Below are 22437 nucleotides of genomic sequence, written 5' to 3'. Positions count from 1 at the left end.
TGGGTGAATGGAGCTTGCTTGATTTAGCCATGGGAGAAGAAATGAGGAAGGGTGTGGAAGAGAATTAGGATTTGAGAGGAAAGAAACCTATACTCGTGATACCATGTGAGAATATTTGTCGTGCCTTTCTCACCCATTAAACAAGTATAAATACAAGAGTATTCCAGGTTAAACTAGGAAATACAAACTAAATAATATACGAAGTACAAAAAATCATTTACATAAATAGCTTATTTGCATAATCTATCAAATTTGGACACTAAAATTGCAATTTGTCGAGAAAGATTCAACTATATGTTAAATTAATATTGTCCAAATCGTGAAAACTAAAGCTTTGTTCTTTTGAGCTTTTGGACAAGCAGAGCACAACAGGCGTCAGCAGAGCACAGCATAGCAGAACAGAGCAGAGCAGCTCTAAGAACAGGACCTAACTCGAAACAAAGAGAGTTGATTTAGGCAGGATAATTAGAAATGGTCCTATTAGTGCTAGCATGAATGTGTTTCTTAATTTTTATGGTAAACTTCAACATTTGAAGTATACATTTCTTGCATCATGATAACGATAAGCCAACCTCCACCCTATATAATTTACACTTTTTAACATTTCAAAGTTTTTTGATCCCCTAAAAAGGCCAATAATGCAGGCAAAGTTGCATGGTCGTTGGTCAAACCTCCAAGCTCCAAGGCCAATAGCACATTTGCTTTTCTTGAGTTGCTACATACCTTTGAGTTTGAGTTCCCCCTAAATCCCTGATTTTTATAGTACTTGAACATGCTAAAAAAAAATAGGAAAAAAAACAAAAAAAAAAAATAAGGCAGACTTGTTATATACTCCGTAATATATAAATTCATCCCATAAACTCAAGTGTTTAGAAAAAATTAAATAAAAAATTCACCCACAAATATATAAATTAAAATGATTTATTGAATAGGTAGGTTCAATTTACCTTATAAATAATGTGTGTTATATAGTGTTCATGTGTTCTTACTTTCTACTCCCTTTTTTTTTTTTTTTTTTTTTTTTTTTTTTTGCTTCTTTTTACATTAGTTCGTCAAATAGAAAACAAAAGCTTTTGTTTTATTGTGAGTAAAAAGAAGAAACAAAAAATTATCTTCCAAAAATCACTTTATATAGAACTAAAACAGCCTCAAAATAATCATCTTACAAAAGTTAAATGCAACATGACAAAATTATTATCTGGAGATGATGATTATTGATTATAGAGAGCCCCTACTATGCATGTTGCTTGCTATCTATTGTTTTATTAAATTAAAAAAATAATAATAATAATAATGCCACAAAAAAAAAAAAAAAAAGGTTAGGAGATCATTCTGTAGTCTGTAGATACCAGAGATAATAATTAAAGCCCATAATATGCAGACTGGAAGCCCACAACACCAAAATGTTACCACATGGAATGAGTCATGCATTAATTTTTTTTAACTAGAGCTCTTTTGGTCTATTACAAGTGGATCTGTAGAAAAATGATTTTCTTTGTACATATGTGATCATTTTATAAGGGATTTCATCATTAGTTAATGTATGGTGAAGACTTTGATGAATTATGTTAAAAAAATAAGTTAAAGAAAAAAAAAGAGTGAAAAATGAGGTTGTTTTAATTTTCCAAATATAGATAGATAAGTCCTTATCTTTGTCTATAAAACATTTTGCTAGGTATTAACTATAAGAAAATCTTTATTAAAAAAAAGAAAAAAAAGAAAAAGAAATTCTCATTTCAATCATACGAAGTATGTAAGTAATGTTATTCGATTAAAATCACTAGGAGTTCTGCAAATGTATTCTAAATAATTAAATAAAAGGTTGTGTTATTTTTTACCTAAAAAACCTCCGACCTATTTTTTTTTTTTTTTTTTCTCTTTATGATTGGAAAGTAATAAAGTATGGTATAGGCATGATAGGCCATACACACACATAGCCTCATCGTTTTTCCCCTACCCCTTCTTCTTAGGCCTATCACTAACTTCACCACCAACAAGACAACTATAAATAGCCAAGCATCATCAACAACTCCTTAATCAAATTTCATTACAATCTAAAAATGGTTGCTAGCCTTTATCCAAAACATTATTATATAGATGCACAATCAATTACGGAATATTGATTTTATCAAACATTTTTAGAAATCATCGATTATATCAACGGAATAAACAACTAATGTATCAAATCAGTAAATTCAATGAAGTCAAGTCAAAGAACTAATAATTGATCATCAAACAAGACCAAATAAAATAACCAAATAGAAATAATTACGGAGTAACAAATTTAAAATAGGGTAGAACGGTGAGAAGGAGGAGGAATATGATGTATTATTAAATTTAGGGAATTTTGTCTAGAACTACCCGCAAGATAGGGTTACTTGTGAACAACTACCCATTTTTTTTTATTTGTTTACAACTACCCACAAGTTTGAAAAAGTTTGGGTAGCACTACTCATTAATGTTTTTCAATAAAAAAACCGTTAGTGGGCCCTATATTGTACACATGTCAATTATTTATTAGATCAAAAAAAAAAAAAACAGCCACTAACCAACCACCCCAACCACTGTGAAACCATAGCCCCTACCCCCAGCCACCACCAAAAAGCGGTCGGTCGCCCTCCTTAACCTCCGAAAACGGCCGGCCACCAACCCTTCACTCCAACCCGACACCCCTACCAGTCCGACGACCCTCTCTCTATCTCCTTCGACCCACGACCCACACTGGGGTCACTCGCCGCACCGCCCTCTCTCTCCTTTGACGAGCCACCCGGATTCGAGCCACCCTCCCCCAAACCCGAAACCGAATCCCTCCTTACCCGAAATCGAAACCACCACCTACAATCGAAATTGGGTCGGTGTTTAAAATGGTGTGTGATGGTGGATTTTGGTGTTGTTAGAGGATAGAGAGGGAGGAGAGGCGGTGGTTGGGGAGGATTCGTGGGTCCTGGGTAAGGGTTGCCTGCAGTGAAAGGGGGTGGCAGTGGCTGATTGGTGGTCAAGGGGTTCCGGTCGGCCGTTTTCGGAGGTTTAGGGTGGCGGCCGGCCGGTTTTTGGTGGTGGCTGGGGGTAGGGGCTAGGGTTTCACGGTGGTTGGGGTGACTGGGTTTTTTTTTTGTTTTTTTTTTTTATCCAATAAATAATTGACACTTGTACAATGTGGGGCCCACGAACGGTTTTTTGGATAGAAAACGTTAATGGGTAGTGTTACCCAAACTTTTTCAAACTTACGGATAGTTGTAAATAAATAAAAAAAATGAGTAGTTGTTTACAAATGACCCTATCTTACGGGCAGTTCTAGACAAAATTCCCTTAAATTTTAATGTTTTTTTTTACAGATATGGTGAAATTTGTTTCCACTAGCAAAGACTTGGAATTGAATTGACCAAAATGAGAAAATATTTTTGGATTGAATATGAAAGTGATACAAACATCCACAAAATTCAGACAAATCATCCAGTAATGTTTATTTTCACTAATCCTCTCTTCTTATTAAAATAAAGTGAAATAAAAACCTTAATATTCCTCTCCACTCATAATAAAAATAAATAAATCAATCATATCATATCAATCAATCAAAAACACTGAATTTATTTTTTGACCCTCTAATTGAGTAAAAAAGCCCCAAACTTCTTTTTTTATTACCATGAATTTTAAATTTACAGAAACCCCTCTTTTTGCAATTCTGTAATCCATCAATAATACAAGTATACAACTACTACTACTCTGTTTCTTTCTAAATTATAATCAATCTTCTTTCTTTCTGGTTAATTTCAATCAAAATCATACCGCCTCACCTCACCTTACCTTACAACCCCCATTGTCGCCGTCATCACAATTCACAAATACGACCCTCTCTTTCTCTCTCCTCTCGAAAGCTGACTTCCCTCCTTCAACGTTCAAAAAACCCCACATCGTTAAAGATTCCCCACCCCCACTTTTCCAGGGTTTTGATTGAACTGTAAAGGGTCATCTTTTTAATACAAACTTTAATTTTTCTGGGTTATCGATTTTGTGTTTGGATTTTTATTTTTTGGGTCTTCAATTTTCAGCTCAATTTTTTGTTGGGTCATCGATTTTGAGCTGAAATTTTGTCTGGGTAGTCGGTGAATTTATCTGGGTCATCGTATTATAGCTCTAATTTTTCTGGGTTATCGATTTTGAGCTGGAATTTTGTCGGGTAGTCGGTAATTTTTCTGGGTCTTCATATATTAGCTCCATTTTATCTAGGTTGTCGATTTTTAGCTGGAATTTTTCTGGGTCATCAAATTTTGAGCTGGATTTTTTTGGGGTTTTTGGAGAAGAAGAGATGTTTCGGGGGAGAGGTTTATGAAACAGGAATATCTGATGAGAGGGAAGAAAAATGGGGGGAGTGACGTCATCAATCGCTGCTAAATTTGCATTTTTTCCGCCAGCTCCTCCGTCATACACGGTGATCTCCGACGAGAATTCCGGCGATGAGAAATTGTCAATACCGGAGGTTCCGAGAAGAGATGGTGTTGATGTTTTGAAGCTCCGAAATCGGAGAGGAAACGACGTCGTTGCTGTGTATGTAAAGCACCCTAAAGCCTCATCTACTTTGCTTTATTCTCATGGCAATGCTGCTGATTTAGGTCAATTGTTTGAGCTTTTTGTGGAGCTTAGCAGTCGCCTTCGTGTTAATCTTATGGGGTAATTTTCTAATCTTTGATCTATTTTAGTTTTCAAGGGTTATTTAGCTGAAATTTGTTTGCATTAGAAAGTATGAAAGTTTATAATCTTGTATTATACTTATTAGATAATAATTGACAGTTTCCAATTTTCTATGAATAGATGATTAAAAAGTGCTTAGGGTTTTGATTAGTTTGGTATATATTAGAGGCTTGGATAACAGGTTTTTGGAAAGTCATGAAATTTATAAATATGGGGTTTTATAATACTATATAGTGTATCTTGAATTTGGTCCTTGAAAAGAAAGTTTTTGATTGTATTTTATAAACACAAGCTGACAAGCTATAAGCAGAAGTTGGAATTATTAGGTCTATTGTGCTTGATTTGGAGCCTGATATGTTGTGTGTCAGAACAAAGATGTTTATGTGTGAAGACACAACGACGAAGTTTAGGATTTGGAGGGTGCCTAAATATTGTAAGTGGTCAAGATTTTGTTCAGATGGGTGCTATTTTTGTTAATAACATGGAGTACATTCTAACTCGTTCTATTTGCAAGTTGATAGTAGGATTTGAGTTATTGGCTGTGGTAATCACTTTCTTGTTATTATGAGTGGTGCCTGTAATATCATACCTTATACAAGATGTCAAGATGTTCTTCTTCTTTTTTTTTTTTTTTTTTTTGGTTCATATGAGCCACTAGGGCAGGGATGAGAAATCATCCCAGGATCACCTGGAACCGGGAGGAAAGCTCTTACCAACTGAGCTATCCCTCACTCTCACAAGATGTTCTTCTTTGATTAAATGGCTAAATAATATGAATTATAATCATGTATATTCCAGTCATATTAGTGGCACTGACCATAATAAAGGAATATAGATCCCTTATTCTAATGTGTCTCATTGTCTCATCTAGTGCCCTCTTTTCATATTTGTAAAATTATCTGGCTGAAGTTCGTCTTTTAAAGTATCTTGGCAATAGAAGCTACGGGACACAAGATGAAACATATAGTCAAATTGTGGATCTCAACAAAGTGTTTATTATGTAGTTTTTGAAAATTATAGCTGACCAATTGACCATATGTGTGTTGGTACATGGAGCTACAAATCTGGCATCATTGCGGTGCTGAGTTTATCAACATATTAATACCATAATAAATGTCCAAGAAGTTTGCGTTTCTGATCACAATATCTTTATGGGGTTTTATAGGTATGACTACTCCGGATATGGGCAGTCAACAGGAAAGGTAATGACTCATCTTTGCTGCTTGCTTTGCTAGCAATACGTTGTGTAGTGTTGTACTAGTCAGCAGGATCATGTGTCTTTGTATTCTAGAATTTCCTTTAATGCATATTTTCATGTCCAATGTTTCTAACTTCCAAATTCTAAGCGGCAATGACGGAGGACTTTAGTAATTTGCATGAACCAACACCCCCTCATCCAGGGTCCAACAAAATACCCTTCTCCACGCTTGGTATTTGCTCAAATGGGCTCTGTACCTCTATGTTTAATCTTTATTTTATACAGGGTATAGCCCAACCTGCTCCCACACATATAATTAAAATCATGTAACATCTGAAGACCTAGGTTGCTTGGTAGTTGATTTTCTCTGATAATATTGCCATTCGTGTGTATGTGTAATACTCTTTATGTATTAGGTACATGTATTTCATTATTTTGTAAAATACTGCGTATTATGGTGCTTGCTGTTTGTCTTATTCAAGTCTTGAAGAAGATGCAGATTCTTGAATATGCATCATAATTAGCATCAGTGTGTTAGCTCTAATGAACTGTATATGGAGGCTATGGGATGCCTTTTAGTTGCTATTAGCTCTATGAAAAATCTAAACAAAACGGATGTATATGGAAGCCATGGGATGCCTTTTAGTTGCTATTAGCTCTATGGAAAATCTAAACAAAACGGATGTACTTTGTTTATGTTTTGTCTACTGTGTTTATATGTATCACATTTGTCTATTATTTAAAAACTTGAGTGTTCATGTGGTTTTGTTCATCATGTTTTTGTTATGAACTGATTTTCTGGGTTTATATTTCTAATTTTATAATGCAACAAATAAAGATTAAAGCTTGGGCAAGGATTACAAACGATAGGTTTAATAGCTTAAGGCTATTACTCTCCAATAGTGAGTTTAGCTCACAACTCTCTAACAATGGCTTTAGGCCATAACTCTCTCAAGGGTTCACACCAAATTTCTGCCTACCTTCTCCTTTCCCTCCTCTATCTATTTTTTAATACTAAAGCTAAAGACTCTAACCTAATAATACTAGACTTCCCAAATTGCCTCTCCTAAGGTTAGTCTATTATAGTTTTACAGATGTTTGTTGTCAACTTCATATAGTGGGTAAAGGCCTGGTTGCTTTGGTTCTTATCTTGCAAAGAATGGGTTTATTCATTATATGATGTTTCTCATGACATACATTCATTGTTTTTTCTTGGAACAGCCTACTGAATCTAATACATACGCCGACATTGATGCAGCATATAAATGCCTGAAGGAGCAGTATGGGGTGAAAGATGAGCAATTAATATTGTATGGTCAGTCTGTTGGCAGTGGTCCTACAGTTGATCTAGCTGCACGTACTCCTAACCTGAGAGGGGTGGTTCTGCATAGCCCAATCCTTTCTGGAGTGAGGGTTCTCTATCCTGTCAAAAGGACTTATTGGTTTGATATTTACAAGGTAACAACTTTTTTTTAAGATAAACGCATGAAATGTTTCACTTACTGGGCTTACATTTCTTCTTCAATTTGTGTCAGAACGTTGACAAAATGGCCCAGGTGAATTGTCCTGTCTTAGTGATCCATGTAAGTTGAACTCTTTTCTCATTTATGTTGTCTTCTGTAGGTATAGATTTGTTCAGTTTTGATTATTGAGTTATGATGGCCTTTGCAAACTCATTCAACACACCTTAATCCTTATATGAAATGAAGGGTGAAACTTTGTTACATATTTTCGGAAAAATAAAACAGTTTTCTTGAGAACATTTGTGGTCTTTGCAGTTTCTACTTTGTGGGTCTGTCATTAGTCAACTTTGAACTGCGTGTATACAAAAACCTTCTTTGGAAAATTTGCTTTGTGGTCCAAATTTGAACCACTTGATATCATTAAAGCTAAATAAATATTGATGAAATTGTAAATACTTTGCTACATGCTCCTTCTAAATGCTCTGCTTTAAATTTGTTTCTTGTAATTTATGTGGCAGCTCCTTCTGCAGTGCTAGTCTACCATTATTGCTTCTGTTGCTGACAAAATTTGTATCCGCTGTCAATGTTGTTCTATTAAATCCATAGATTAGTTGCTGAAGATTATTCAACCCCCCCCCCCCCCCCCAACCCCATTTTCAAAATGTTTACACATCATCTCATACATAAACCCAAATACTTCTTATGATCCTCCTGTGAACACTGTTGTATGTGAAAGAAGGGTGTCTCTTGTCTGGGGGCTCTAATTTTCGCGAAACAGTAATTGGAAAGGCATAGATTGACCAGCCACAGAAAATTAAGTAAAGGATTAGGTTGGTGAGCATTTAGTCTATATGATCCAAAGCTCTAAGTTGAAACAATGGCCGTTAGGGACTCTTAAAGTCTTAACTAGTCATGTGTCCCGGTTTTGTGATTCCAGATGCTAGTTTTACTGTTTCACCCTCATGCATGTAGACCGATAAGTAGTCTTACCTACTAAGACTAGTGTGTAGTGTCCTCCACCCCCCCCCCCCACCCCCACCCCCCCACCCAAACATAAAATAATGATAATAATGTATATATGTTGTGCCTTGGTGTGTCCTGGGGGGGAATGACGGATGACTGTGCCTTTTGTATTACATCTACTTGATTTTTTTTGGGTGACTTAACCTCTCTTTATGTCAGTTCTTTATGATGAATTGAGATTACAATGTGGCCTTTTCTTCCTTTATTTAGTTGAATAGTGTACACCTATAAAAATTGAAAATGGTACTAGCTGAACATTGTGATGCATGGACTTCTACCAGGGAACAGCCGATGAAGTTGTTGATTGTTCCCATGGAAAGCAACTTTACGAGCTCTGCAAGGAAAAGTATGAACCCTTGTGGCTCAGTGGGGGTGGACATTGCAACCTTGAACTCTACCCTGAATACATCAGACACTTGAAGAAGTTTGTATCATATCTTAACAAATTTAAAGCAGGCTCAAATGGGACTAAAGATCCTGCTGTAGAGTCCGCATCTAATGGATCTTCAAAAGAGTCAACAACGGTGGAATCAGACACTAAAAGCAAGGCTTCAGACACTCAAAGCAAGTCTTCAGAAAATCAGGTTAAGGTTCCCACAACAAACCCAGACACATTTGAGTTGAATCCTGACCTCCCAGAAGTCTCTAGAAACAGCTTAGATAGCCGGCTTGAAAAATCTAAGAAGACTAGCAGGCCTGAAAAATCACGAATGAGCACTGACCAAGTTGACAGATTTAGAAGAAAAAAGGGCTTATTATGGTGATGAAGAATATGACTATATGAGAATCTATACTAAGTGATATTCTTTGCTTCGCTAGAAGGCGATTTTATTTCTTACACGTGCTTCTGTAACAATATGTATTAACTCCAAAAAAGTATAGATTATTGAGTGTGTTAATTCTTGAGTTGTTTTTAAGTCAATACCTCCTGTACTTCATGCGTGTATAATTTAAGAGTTTTTACCAAGTGAATTCTTGTACTTTCAGTTGAATACGAAAGTACTTCTCATGTGTGTTTCTTCTTAGCTGTTTTTTGTTTGTGGCAGTTGCGCTTACGATGTTACAACTATCTCTTATCATTTTCCAGATTAACCCCAGCAAGGGAATTTGTAGTACACAAGTATTAAAGCTTATTTAAATGAACACTTTCTTCAGTAGTTCAGTGTGCATAATCTAAAACACGTAAACTCCTATTGGTGATTCAGGCTTTGGTACTATTGGAAACTTTACTTTGACATTCCAGATGTAACAGTATGGAAGAAAGCCAAGGTGATTTCAAAAACTAATTAATAAAAACTAAAAACAAATGTCATTTGGTTAATTAGATCATAACATGGCATTCAGGGAACATCTACAAGTATAACACAAACTTTTATTTTCTGATCATTACCTTGATCAAGGAAGAAAGGTACTCCCAGCTGTACAATAGTGTTAACTTTGTTCAGACTTGAACAACATTGCATCATAGAAGAATAATCTATCATAAGATATTCATGTGAGACTTCATGTGTTTAGAACAGAGCTCCACAACGTAGACTAGGAATGCTTCGTCAGCTAAATTTATGCAGCAGGCACTTCATTATAGTCTACTGGGTTTTATTGAGAGCATGAAGTAATCTAAGTTTGAGTCATTTCCCGGGAGCACAAGCGCTGGAGCTAGAAGTCTTCAAAATCCTACACTTGGTACCTCTGCCTTTCATGCCTCAACTTGACCCATGTTTCTTGGTGGCTGACAGTGAAATTCTTCCTTTCAACCTTCAACGAAGACATAATTTCTGTGTTCATGCAGGTTTCAGAGTCTGGTCATTTTTTGTTGTGCCTCTCCTCTAAATCAGCCTGCAATGGTTTAATTAAGTTTGTGGGCATGATATACAAAGAAGTGGAATAAGATTTGAAATTAAAAGATGAAGGCAAACATACCAGTTTGAGCTTCAAATCTGCAATTTCGTGTTCCCTTTGATGAGCAAAAAATTTAAGGGACTGATGAATAGAAAAGAAAACATGTAAATCACTCATTCTATATACTTCAGACCAAAATCAAACGAAAAATGCAAATTTTAAGAGATATACTCACTCCTAGTCTTTGAAGTTCTAGGGATCTTTTCAGTGCTTTCTTTTTATCCAGGAGATTTCTACCAAAATCAATGGGACGCTTGTAGTTTTTCCCACGGTAAATAATAATGGCATGGCCTTTCTTTAGCTTTTTAATGCATACTAGTATTCCGCCACTCTCTCTTTCCAGCGTTCTAGCAGTAGAAAGGACCTGCGAGAATGTTTTTTGCATTGATATAACTTTCACAAGTTCCCGGTGCTTCCAATGCTGGTGCAGTCCTTCTATCACTCCATCAAAGACCCCTCGCCTCCCTGATAAACAAGAAGATTATTAAACAAATCCTAACTAGATATTCTACACGCCATGAACTAAATTAATGACTTACAAAAACAATTTCAAATATTTAATATTATGAGATAGAGAAAAGGACACCAATGAAAGGACAGTCCTTACCCAACACTAGAAATCTGTCCATCTTCAAACCTAAGTTCCTGAAACACTCTCTCTCTTCTTCAGTCAACAATTCTTGATCAAGCTCTTCTTCAGAAGGCATCCAGGCAGAATTTAATTTCCTTAAATCCTTTTCTGCTTTCTCGATTTTGATTTTGAGCTGCAGGATCAGAACAAATATATTCAGCTAAATGAACCCTAAGGAGAAGATAAGGGACCAAATTAAAATCGGCTCTCACAATGGCAAGTTTGTGCTCTTGCTTTCTCAATTCCTTCTCTAAGCTTTTTTTCTCAGCTTCAAACTCAATTTCAGCCTCTCTGTTGATGTGGTGTACATTCCTGGAAATCGTTTGTATATGCTGGAATTCTGAAAAGGTACCAATGATACTTTTATCTGTTGAAGTTTCATCACTATAATTAACAACGCCAGCTGCTTTAAGCCGTGCATCTTCTTCATGGAGTTGCCACTGCTGGAGCTCAATCTCTCTCTCAACTACCGCATTTGCAACATTGCTTGGTAAGAAATCCTTGCCTCTGTAGAGAACGATGAAGAACTTGTTACGTAGTAGGAGAACTCCTCCGGTAAGACGCTGCAGATAATATATATTATTATCTTTCTCACTTATATCAGAAAGTATGACTCAGAATTCTATCCTTAAGGGATAGTTCCACTCTAAAATCTGATTGGCATTATATTCATCATATATGAATCCTCAATTTGATTTTCACTTAAGTTATAAATCTACATGATATCATTCTTAGATTCAGTATTAGTTGGTCAAAGAAACTAATTGGACTGGTTAATGCGTCAATACATACAAAGTATGATATAACTGTATGTCTGTATCATTATGCACACTCGCACGAGTATCTGGAAAGCCATTCAAATTCACAAGGAATTAATACCTTCTCACGAATCATGTCAGAAAAGACAGCCTTTTATTTTTGTATGCTATCCTAGTTTTCATTATATAACTATCAATGTAATGAGGATCTAACAAACAAAAGACCCAATCAACAGCTTATGCAGTTATGCATCTGAAATCATAACTGGCATACAAACTATCATATTTTTATGGGACATGACTTGCCTTGAGTTCAGATGCCATGAGTTCGTTATTGGTATTTGGAATACCCCACTTCACAGCAATTTTGGCAAATAAACTTTTCTCCCACAATTTCAAGATGGCAGCAGCTAGACCTTGAAGTTTAGAATTCCTTCCTAAAGAATCAGAAAGACAATGAAGAAGTTAATTATACAATGGTACGCACACCAAACACAAATACATTAATATGCAGGGCCGGTCACAACTGCAGCACCCAGACAGGAACTTCAACGGAAGCAGTTGTAGAGGTATAGTAAGTGGCGAAATTTTAGCAGTGAGCATATAAGTTCACCATATTCTCAAAACTTATGAATTGCACATTTTGTTCTAGTTATCAGACATTAAAGTGGAAAGAATTTCTGAAAATCAAATAGTACAAGAAAACATAAACTTAAAGAGCAAAATGGAGTCGCTACTTGTTGTATCTAGCATACGTCAACAAAATTCATCAACTTATTACTCAGGTTTCTCAACAAATTAAGAAGCTAAGACAAGCAAAGGAAAACTCCTAATTCTTTGGAAGAAAAGAGCATTGAAATCTAAGCTCAAGATTGCATGATTTTATATCTATTGGTAAATCTATTAAAATTTCAATAGGCCATAAAAAAGCTTATAGATAATACTCCGTATAAAATCACTAACATATTGCTAAAATAAAACGCCCCTTTAAATTAGCTAGTAATATAAATTAGCACTCAAGAAGTTGAGATAAGAGTAAAGTTATCTAATCTCATAAAGTCCATTCAAGTGACATATCTAAGATACTAAAACGAAACATTAGCCACAGAGTCACCAAGAAAATACCGAGGACAAAGTGTATTGGTAAAGGCCGAGCAAGTTTCCTCAGGTATGTCAGTTCAGCATCCGTCACATTGGGCCAAACACGAGGTGGACAAAGCCTAAATGGAGGCTTAAATCCAGGAACTACTTCTGGTAGAAGGTCGCCATCAACTGGCAAAGGCTTCGGGTACCACCAGTCAACAAATCGAGGTCCCAATCCATCCAATAATCTATCGCCTTCCCTCTCATACAGTGACTTATCACCTGGCTTAATCCCCAAATTCCTGTCCATCAATAACCCAGTTGATAGAGAATCCTTATCTCTGTCCATAGTCAGGTTAATATCCAACTTCGGTCGAACATAAGCCTTTCGAGACAATTTCCTTGAAAAGTAATTGCATCCTCTATAAGCAACAAGACTATCTTTCTTACTCCACACAACTAATCCTCCTGTTTTAATCTGAATTCATAAAGGCAATTACAACATCAAACTCAGCCTACATTACATGAATTACATAAGTTTATTGTCACCGGAAATAGCACTAATGATTATGATTAATTCAATAGGAGTAACCAGATATAATTAAGTTCAAATAGGTAAGATATGCCTGCAACTACAACACAGTCACTTGCAAGTATGAAAAAATGGCAACATCATATCATGATCAAGTTTTATATGAACATAACTAAATTAAAACATTATCAATCTTTTACTTAACCAATCACATATTCATGCGAGATAATATTCCATGGCACAAAATTTGGCAACAAAATTCATTATAAGCACCTTTAATATAGTATAATCCAAAAACAAATGAAAACTATTATAGTAAATTAGCAACAAACCTCAACAATTTCCCGCGCTCTATCCATATTTCTACACAAAGGCAAATCAAATTGAAGCATAACAAGCTCATTGTTAGCCCAAATTGAATGAATCTCATCAACAATAGCTTGAGTAACACCAATTTTCTTCACCTTAATCCACTTTTGCATCTTTGAAGCTTCTACCCTCAATCTCTTCAACAATGTCTCATCCAAACTCAATTCGGCCGCCGTTACCACTTTCTCTCTCTTCATCCTTCTAAAAACCAGCTTCTCTTCCTTATCCCATGGCATTTTACGCCTCAATTTTGACTCCCCACCATCACCCAACAGTAACCCACCTCCAAAATCACCCCAATTTTTCTGGGTATTATCCAAATTTCTCTGGGTATCATCCCAAATTCTCAGGGAATTATCCAAATTTTTCTGGGTATCAACCAAATCATTACCAGGTTGAAGTCTCTCAATCTTGTAAACAATTTTCTTAACCACCTTCTTACCTTTCCTTCCACTAATTTTCTTAGTAAGTGACCTATCAGCTTTCTGGGTTTCATCAATGGAGGTTCTCTTCTTTTGCTTGAGTTTTGAGAGGTTAAGAACTTCATCAGATGGAAGAAAAAGAGGAGCTTTCATCCATGGAGCAGTGGGCATTTTAACCTTATTACTACCTGAACTTGTAGCTTCATAATCATTATTATCATCATCATAAATTTCTTCACTGAATTCATCATTTTCAGTGGTATTATCACTGTTGTTTTTGGTGCTAAAGGACCGAATTTGAAGGAAGGAAGATGAAGCATTAAAAGAGAGAGAATTCAGGGGTTTAGGGATTTTCAGGAAAAGGGGTTTAGTAGAGAAGGAAAAGGGTGAAGAAGAGAAAGATTCAAGAAATGGAGTTGAAATTGATTGGATGTTTGAAGGAGATAGAAAGAATGTTGCAGTCATTGAGTTTGATGCTACTGAAAAAAAATTGGTGGCAAAAAACGATAAATATGACTAGACCCAAAAACCTAATCCACGGAAATTTGCTATCCTTCATCTTAGACTTAAGAATCATATTCATATAGGGCTTGATCCATTAATAGTTAAGAATTTAAAATAGAATCCTATTCAATTGATCATTGATCCAAATACCCGATCCCATTTTGCTAGTATGGACTATCATATTCGATTGCACTTTTGTCGATTTTGTAAATTCGTACGTGTATATTCAAAATATAGATTTGAATAGTTGAATTTATAGCTAAAAGGTTGTTAATAGCAAAGATTGAAAATCAAGTTATAAAAAAAAAAATTAAATTAAATTGGGGTAAAATGGTAAATAGGGCTACAATATGTAAATGATGTAGTCAAGATGAGTTTTTTAACCTTAGTATTTTATACTGGTGTTACTTGATTAGGGGATTTTGCTCCTCCCAATCGGAATGCGCCACGTGGACCAATCAAGTCTTGCCAAGTGTCCCCTAGTTGGAACTGTCAGGGCTTGCCACGTGGCACGCGCTTATTCGTCCACCTTGGACCTGTTATGTCACGACATGTGGCATACTCCATGCCTAATGGAGAAACCGGCCACCCAGGCCCAATTTCCGAGGGAAGCCCAATCGGCCCTAGGTTTACCTAAACCTAAGATGGGCACGCTTCCCAAGGTTATAAATACCTCCCTTAATCCTCATTAAGGGGGGGGGGGAGAAGAAGATTACGAAAAACATTACGGAACAAACACATTAATTACACACAGTAATAACCGGCTGATCTCGCTAACAAAACAGATTACCTACATTAAACACTCTCACCTAGAGAGACCTTATTACTTTAATTTCCGCATTAATTACTCCTTAATCAGGTACTAACTTGACCGTTGGAGGCGGAGCTCACAGGAGTCTCCGTTATTTTGCAGGTACAGGCGTCCGGTTCCAGTCTCAGAATTGTAACTCTCCCGCAGGACATCAGAAAACCCCGAAACATCTGGCGCCGTCTGTGGGGAGAGTACTTCAGAGATGGCATCCAAGTCTGTACCGACTCCTGAAGAGAGGCGTCCCCTAGACGACCCTCAAGTTCAGTCGGGCCATGACACTGAAAGTGAATTTGAAGTTGAAACTCATACAGCTTCAGACGGGACCCTAAGGGCCCGACGTACCCGTCATACCGAAAGGAGGGAACGGGAGCATCTTCAAACAGGAAGCGAGCCAGCAGGCGCACCGCCTGTTCGGCAACAGCCGACTGATGGGTCTGCTCCCATCACAAGGAACGAACTCATGACCTTCATGAGGGACTTCAAGGGAGAGATTCAAGAGTTGATCAACAAGAAGTCGACTGCTCCAGTCAAGGAGCAGTCGGCCAAGAAACCCTCCACTTCACTGAAGAGGAAGCCAGTTCAAGGGCGAGAGGCGACTCCTCATCCTAAATCTAGGAAGCGGGAGCCACCTGCCCTTGATTTCACAAAATTCCGTTATCCTACAGGAAATAGGAAACCGGTTCGTCATATTCAGGCGGACGGGTCGAAGCAAACATTCACAGATGCTCGGCTACTGCTAGAGCAGAAGAAGAGTGACCGATTGTCAGAGTCGGCCTCTACTTCAAACTTTCAAGACAGTTTGCGAAATGCCTCGATGAGGCATACTCAGTCGTACCCTGAGAGTCAGTCAGGCGGCACCTCCCGTCAGTCCGGCTTTCATAGTGCCCAGGCGGTACCAAACTTACCATTTGTGCCGCAACAACAGTATTTTATGCAGCCACCTCCATTTGGTGGACCTGCAGCAAAAAACGTCCAACCTATGGACTGGCAGCTACGGTTGCTTAGACTTGGTGAACAGCCGTCGGCCTTCTCCAAGGAAATTACTGAAGCCGCTCAGCCGGCCAAAGTGAAAAATGTACTAGTAGGCGCTTATGACGGCACTACTAACCCAGAAGACCATCTGATGGCATTCACCAATCTGATGTACCTTCAAGGGTTGGATGATCCCACTTGGTGCAAATGTTTCCCAGCGACTCTCAAAGGAATCGCGCAGCAATGGTTCGGCAACCTGCCGACTGGTTGTGTAAATAGCTTCAGGACGCTTGCTTACTTATTTGCCTCCAACTTCGCCATGAACATCCCTGCGAAGAAAACGACCCTTGATTTGGGAACAATTCAGCAGGGCGAGAAGGAGGGGCTTCGTTCTTACATCAGGCGGTTTAACCTGATGAGAATACAGATTCAAGGGTTACCGGATGAGGTAGCTTATACTGACTTTTTTAGAGGTCTCAAAGACGGGTCTACCTTCAAATTTGATTTGGTTCGAAAAAGGGTGGCGACTCTTCAAGAGGCCTTGATTGAAGCAGAAGCCTATATACAGGCGACTGATCTTTGTACAATAAAACAGTCGGGCGGGAAAAGGTTCGACAAAAGAGAAGGACGACAGAAACAGTCGTCAAACAAAGATGAGAAAAGAAAAGAGGTCTGGGCGGCTGATTCCTCTAAAAAGCCGGCCCAGAAAAAGAAAAAAGAATTCAAACCATACTCCCCAAAGTATGCGTTTAACAAGGATAACCAGTTTATCCTAAAAGAAATCAAGGGACGGATCTCAATTGAGAAGCCGGTCCCCATGAAGGGTTCTGCAAACAACCGGAACCAAGATAAAATCTGTGCTTATCATGATGACGTTGGTCATCACACCAATGACTGCATCAGTCTTATGCGGTACCTAGACCGCCTGGCTGAGCAAGGTGATCTTGACACTTATGTCAAGAAATCTACGGGGAACACTTCCTCAAAAAAGCAGTCGGCCAAAAAGAATCAACAGGCCGACAGCTCCGATACAGATGATGCAGTCGTCTACACCATTGCAGGCGGCTTCTCAGGAGGCGGCCCCACTATTAGGGGCAACAAAGATAATATAAGGCGGTTAGATGTAAATTCCGTTCACCAAGAACGGCCGTCCAAATATACATTTCCTGAGATTGTCATCACTGAAGAAGATCTAGGAGGGGTAAGGGGGCCGCATGACGACCCTCTCGTTATTGAATATAAAGTGGCCAACCAGAGATTTGGCCGAATCCTCATAGATACCGGGAGCTCCTCAGATCTCATCAGTAGCAAATGTCTGTCGAAACTGAAGTATCAGACTGATTGCATACATCCGGCCTCCCACCCTTTAGTAGGGTTTGGAGGAGGAGTCGTCCACCCACTGGGACGAGTAGACTTACCCATTCGCCTGGGCGAAAAAGGGGAAGGACGACACATGGTAGTCCGGTTCTTAGTAGTAGAGGAACTCTCGGCCTACAACATGATTCTGGGTCGACCAACCCTGAATAATTCCAAGGCTGTTATAATCCCGTCTCTTATGTTGCTCAAGTTTGAGAGGGATAATGGAACAGTCGGCTCCCTAAGGGGAGATCAGAGGATGGCCCGAGAGTGCTATCTCTCGGATGTCAAGCCCACTATTATGGCCACTGGGTCAAGTGGTGAAAAAACAAACCTTGACAATGTCAAGGAGGGTGCGCCTGTTCAAGAGGCAGGCGGCAAAAAGAGAAAGGCGTCCCAGACAGAGGCCGCAAGAAAAGCAAGAAAATAGCAATCATTGGCAGAGGAGCGGCCGGATGAGTTCCGCCCTCAGCCGGCTGGTGAGCATGCGGACCTGATCTTAGACGACTCACGTCCTGACCGAACAGTCAAAGTTGGGACGACTGCTCTGAGAAACCTTGGTGACGACTTTCACAACCTATTGAAAGAATACAAGGACATCTTTGCATTCGAAGTCCATGAAATGCCAGGCATTAGTCCTGATCTGGCGGTACATAAACTCGCCGTGGATCCGAAAAAGAAGCCGGTACGACAAAAGAAGCGGAACCATGGCGAAGAAAGAAGTCAGGCGGCAGCCGCCGAAGTTAAAAAATTACTTGATGCAGGGTTCATTCGGCAATGTTACTTCCCAGACTGGGTTGCAAATGTGGTGCTTGTTAAAAAGCCGAATGACACCTGGCGAATGTGTGTAGACTACACAGACTTAAACAAGGCGTGTCCCAAAGACAGTTACCCTCTGCCTAAAATTGATAACCTGGTCGACTCAACAGCCGGCCATGCCTTGATGAGTTTTATGGACGCCTATTCTGGTTTCCATAAAATTCCTTTATGGAAGAAATATCAGGAGAAGACGGCCTTCGTCACTGATCAGGGGTTATACTGTTACACGGTCATGCCGTTTGGTCTTAAGAATGCCCCGGCTACCTTCCAGCGAATGATAAACACTGTGTTCTTTGATCAGATTGGGAGAAACGTCGAGGCATATATTGATGATATGATTGTCAAGACTAAACTTCAGAAAGATCATCTGTCGGACCTCCGAGAAACTTTCGCCACAATCAGGCGGCACCATGTCATGCTCAATCCCAAGAAATGTGTATTTGGAGTTGAGTCTGGGAAATTTCTCGGATTCCTTATCAATCAGAGAGGAATAGAGGCGAACCCTGAGAAGGTGCAGGCGGTCATTAACATGCAGTCGCCTCGTACCATCCGAGAGGTTCAGAAGTTAACAGGTTGTCTGGCGGCCTTGGGAAGATTTCTAAGCCGATCAGGCGACAAATGCCTATACTTTTTCCAGGCAATTAAGAAAAAGGCAAGGTTTGAATGGGGGCCGGATGCTGAGGCCGCCTTCCAGAAATTAAAAGTTCACTTGCATTCCTTGCCGAGGCTGGTCAACCCTTTGCCCAAAGAGGTTCTCTACATGTACCTGGCCGTCTCTGATCATGCGTTAAGCGCTGTTCTCCTTGCTGAAAGGGACGGCTGTCAGCTCCCGGTCTACTTTGTCAGTCACGTACTGAAAAATGCCGAGTTGAGGTATCCCCTAGTGGAGAAATTCGGTCTTGCACTCTTCATGGATGTTAAAAAATTGAAGCCCTACTTTTTGGCACATGCAGTCGTCGTGTATACAGACCAACCTATCAAGCGGCCACTGACCATCATGGAGTCGTCAGGCCGAATGATCAAATAGGCCATAGAAATACAGAGCCTCGAAGTTACTTTCGAGCCTAGAAAAGCAGTGAAGGGGCAAGCCTTTGCTGATTTTATTGTAGAGATGACTCTTCCTCCTAACTCTCAAGTTCCAGACCAAGTATGGAAGGTATATGTGGACGGAAGCTCTACTTCAAATGGTTGTGGAGCAGGCGTCATATGTCAGTCGCCAGAAGGCGACAGGTACGAGTATGCTCTACGCTTCAGTTTTCAGGCTTCAAACAATGAGGCAGAATATGAAGCTTTACTAGCCGGGATCCGCATGTGCAAGGCGGCAGGGGCAAGAAAAATAGACGCCTGTTCCGATTCACAATTGATAGTGAGTCAGTACAATGGCGAATACGAAGCAACCCATCCGGCCATGATCAAGTATTTACAGGCGGTCCGACAAGCAGTCGGCTCCCTTGAGGATTTCCATCTGATCCAAGTGCGAGATCAGAAAACAACCAGCCGGATGCACTGTCAAAATTAGCATCATCCGCCTCCTCCGATACTCCTCGAACTGTTTTTTGGGAAGTAATGGAGAAGAGAAGCATCGAGGAAAACCCTATTGGAATCCTAGACAGAAGCTCAACCTGGATGGATTCAATCAGGGCATATCTGACAAACGGTACACTGCCGGATGATCCTCAACAGGCGGCAGCACTGAAAAAACGAGCCACCTGTTTTGAAATGATAAAGGGAGAACTTCACAAGAGGGGGTACCTTCAACCCTTCTTAAAGTGTGTTACTCCAGAAAAGGGACGAGAGATACTAGATGATCTTCACTCTGGTTACTGTGCTTCTCATATAGGTGGTAGGATGCTTGCTCAAAGGGCAAGGCGGCAGGACTACTTTTGGCCTACTTTGGAAGCAGATGCAATGGAGATAGTGAAAAAATGTGACAAGTGCCAAAGGTTTGGCAAACTAATTCACCGTCCGACTACTGACCTCACTACCATTCACAGCCCACTACCGTTTGCCAAATGGGGCATGGACATTCTGGGTCCATATACGCCTGCTACAGCCGGCAGGAGGTACATACTTGTTGCCGTCGACTACTTCACTAAATGGGTAGAGGCGGAGGCTGTAAAGGGAATCAAGACGAAAGATGTAATTTCATTCATTTGGAAAAATGTCATCACTCGGTTCGGGGTTCCAATGTCTATGGTTTTTGATAATGGTCCCCAATTTGAGACGCCTGTTCTCAAAAGCTGGTTGGGTGACCAAGGAATTGCAAACTACTTTGCATCTGTCGGCCGTCCACAAGCAAACGGCCAGGTAGAAGCCTTTAATAAAATCATCTCAGACGGTCTCAAGAAAAAGATTGAACGAGCAGGCGGCCTATGGGCGGATGAACTACCACATGTTCTCTGGGCCATTAGGACGACTGAAAAAGGGGCGACTGGAGAAACTCCATTCCTCCTAACTTATGGTGCGGAAGCTGTTCTTCCAATAGAACACTATGAGCCGACTCTTCGAGTAATGCTATATGACGAAGAGGCAAACTGGGAAGCCATGCGCCTGGCATTAGACTCACTTCCTGAAAAAAGGGGCAATGCTGTCTTGCGCCATGAAATCTATCGCCTGGGAATGACTAGATCATACAACAAAAAAGTACACAAGCGTCCACTCAAAATAGGGGACTTTGTACTTAGAAAAATGGAAGCAGTTGGTAGGGCTAATGAGTCTGGCAAACTAACTCCCAACTGGGAAGGACCCTACCGAATCTATGAGGAAGTCAGGGACGGTACCTACCGTCTGGAAACACCAGACGGACAACCGTTGCCTCGAACTTGGAATTTAGATAATCTTAAGAAATATTTCTTTTGAATGATGCAAATAGTCAAGAGCTACTTAATAAAAGTTTGCACTTACTATTCAATTTTGTACTACGAGGGGCATGCCGTCTGTACCTTTACAGTCGGCTACTCTCCATTGAGTTTTTCACTCTAGCTTCAGAGGGGCATGCCGTCTGTACCTTTACAGTCGGCTACTCTCCATTGAGTATTTAACTCACAATACTTAGCTAAAAAGATAAGGGCCTGGCCGACCCTGTGCCTAACAGGCGACTACCCTCCTTTTACTTAGCACCTACGTTCACCAAGAACTTACCAAGGCCACAGGCCGAATGATTAGACCAGGCGCCAAGCCAACTGATCAAATCTACAAAACTAATACGACCTGTCCCAACATCATAGCAGGCGTCCGACGGCATCCATCCGGATGAAATTCGTCGCAGAGAGCAGCTCCCTTTTGGGTGGAACATTGTTCTATAAACTAATTACACGGCACCTATACGACTGTCCCCAAGGGAAACCACGTAGCCGTTTTTGAGACAAGGATAACTCTATCACTAATCAAACCAGTGGTAGCAGTTGACATCTGAGTCAATCTAGATTGTGACGAAGACTAAGTAACTCCTATGTTAACTTAATAGTCACTCAAACTTAGTATGGAGCCTAAAAGGTATGAGTCGTCCACCTGTTTTTAACAAACAGGGGCCCTCAATCGCTACTCTTGCTAAGTTAAAAAAATTATGAGTTAAAAGCCAACAACATTGGCAATAAAGGGAAACAACCGGTACCCGCCGCTTGTTTTCTCTACTACACAATTCCTTGGCGACTAGGTAATACTCTATTTACTTGGTCAGACCACTTTCCTACTTGGTTAAATTTACAAATTACAGGACCGCCTGCCTAAAAAGGATCCAGACAAAATAGTTCGAATACTGATTGGATAAATGGCCGACTGATCGTCTATCCTGGAAACAAACAACCAGTCGTCCAGGGGCATAGGCGGCGTACTAACTCTCCGTACCTGTCTGCAACGTTCGGCCATGTAAAACAGTCGGTCTAGTGAACAATTGGATATTAGATATG

General features: G+C 39.6%; 2 protein-coding genes across 2 annotated transcripts; one reads left to right on the top strand and one right to left on the bottom strand.

The window, feature by feature from the left end:
• Positions 1-3649: 3649 nt before the first annotated feature.
• On the top strand, positions 3650-9398 carry LOC110728230 (protein ABHD17B-like). Its single transcript, XM_021907895.1, has 5 exons — positions 3650-4668; positions 5855-5891; positions 7109-7345; positions 7423-7470; positions 8655-9398. Exons 1-5 carry the CDS (start codon positions 4361-4363, stop codon positions 9135-9137), a joined length of 1113 nt encoding a protein of 370 aa, XP_021763587.1. The 5' UTR covers positions 3650-4360; the 3' UTR covers positions 9138-9398.
• Positions 9399-9627: 229 nt separating this feature from the next.
• Positions 9628-14991, bottom strand: LOC110728229 (chloroplastic group IIA intron splicing facilitator CRS1, chloroplastic-like). Its single transcript, XM_021907894.1, has 8 exons — positions 13609-14991; positions 12787-13222; positions 11968-12098; positions 11116-11466; positions 10880-11036; positions 10448-10737; positions 10294-10353; positions 9628-10209 (listed from the first exon to the last, which is right to left on the bottom strand). Exons 1-8 carry the CDS (start codon positions 14530-14532, stop codon positions 10177-10179), a joined length of 2382 nt encoding a protein of 793 aa, XP_021763586.1. The 5' UTR covers positions 14533-14991; the 3' UTR covers positions 9628-10176.
• Between the last annotated feature and the right edge of the window lie 7446 nt (positions 14992-22437).

This window comes from Chenopodium quinoa, unplaced genomic scaffold, assembly GCF_001683475.1.
Source record: "Chenopodium quinoa cultivar QQ74 unplaced genomic scaffold, ASM168347v1, whole genome shotgun sequence".
In the NCBI taxonomy this organism is placed as follows: Eukaryota; Viridiplantae; Streptophyta; class Magnoliopsida; order Caryophyllales; family Amaranthaceae; genus Chenopodium; species Chenopodium quinoa.
This window is presented reverse-complemented; position numbering and strand designations above follow the sequence as displayed.

Bases quoted from the DNA above. Each gene is read 5' to 3' on its own strand.
- LOC110728230 (XM_021907895.1), top strand. From the start codon at position 4,361: ATGGGGGGAGTGACGTCATCAATCGCTGCTAAATTTGCATTTTTTCCG. The intron at 7,346-7,422 runs GTAACAACTTTT...AATTTGTGTCAG, and splicing joins ATTGGTTTGATATTTACAAG to AACGTTGACAAAATGGCCCA. The intron at 7,471-8,654 runs GTAAGTTGAACT...GACTTCTACCAG, and splicing joins GTCCTGTCTTAGTGATCCAT to GGAACAGCCGATGAAGTTGT.
- LOC110728229 (XM_021907894.1), bottom strand. From the start codon at position 14,532: ATGACTGCAACATTCTTTCTATCTCCTTCAAACATCCAATCAATTTCA. The intron at 13,223-13,608 runs GTTTGTTGCTAA...TTATGAATTCAG, and splicing joins GAGCGCGGGAAATTGTTGAG to ATTAAAACAGGAGGATTAGT. The intron at 12,099-12,786 runs GTATTTTCTTGG...CTGATTCTTTAG, and splicing joins ACCAATACACTTTGTCCTCG to GAAGGAATTCTAAACTTCAA.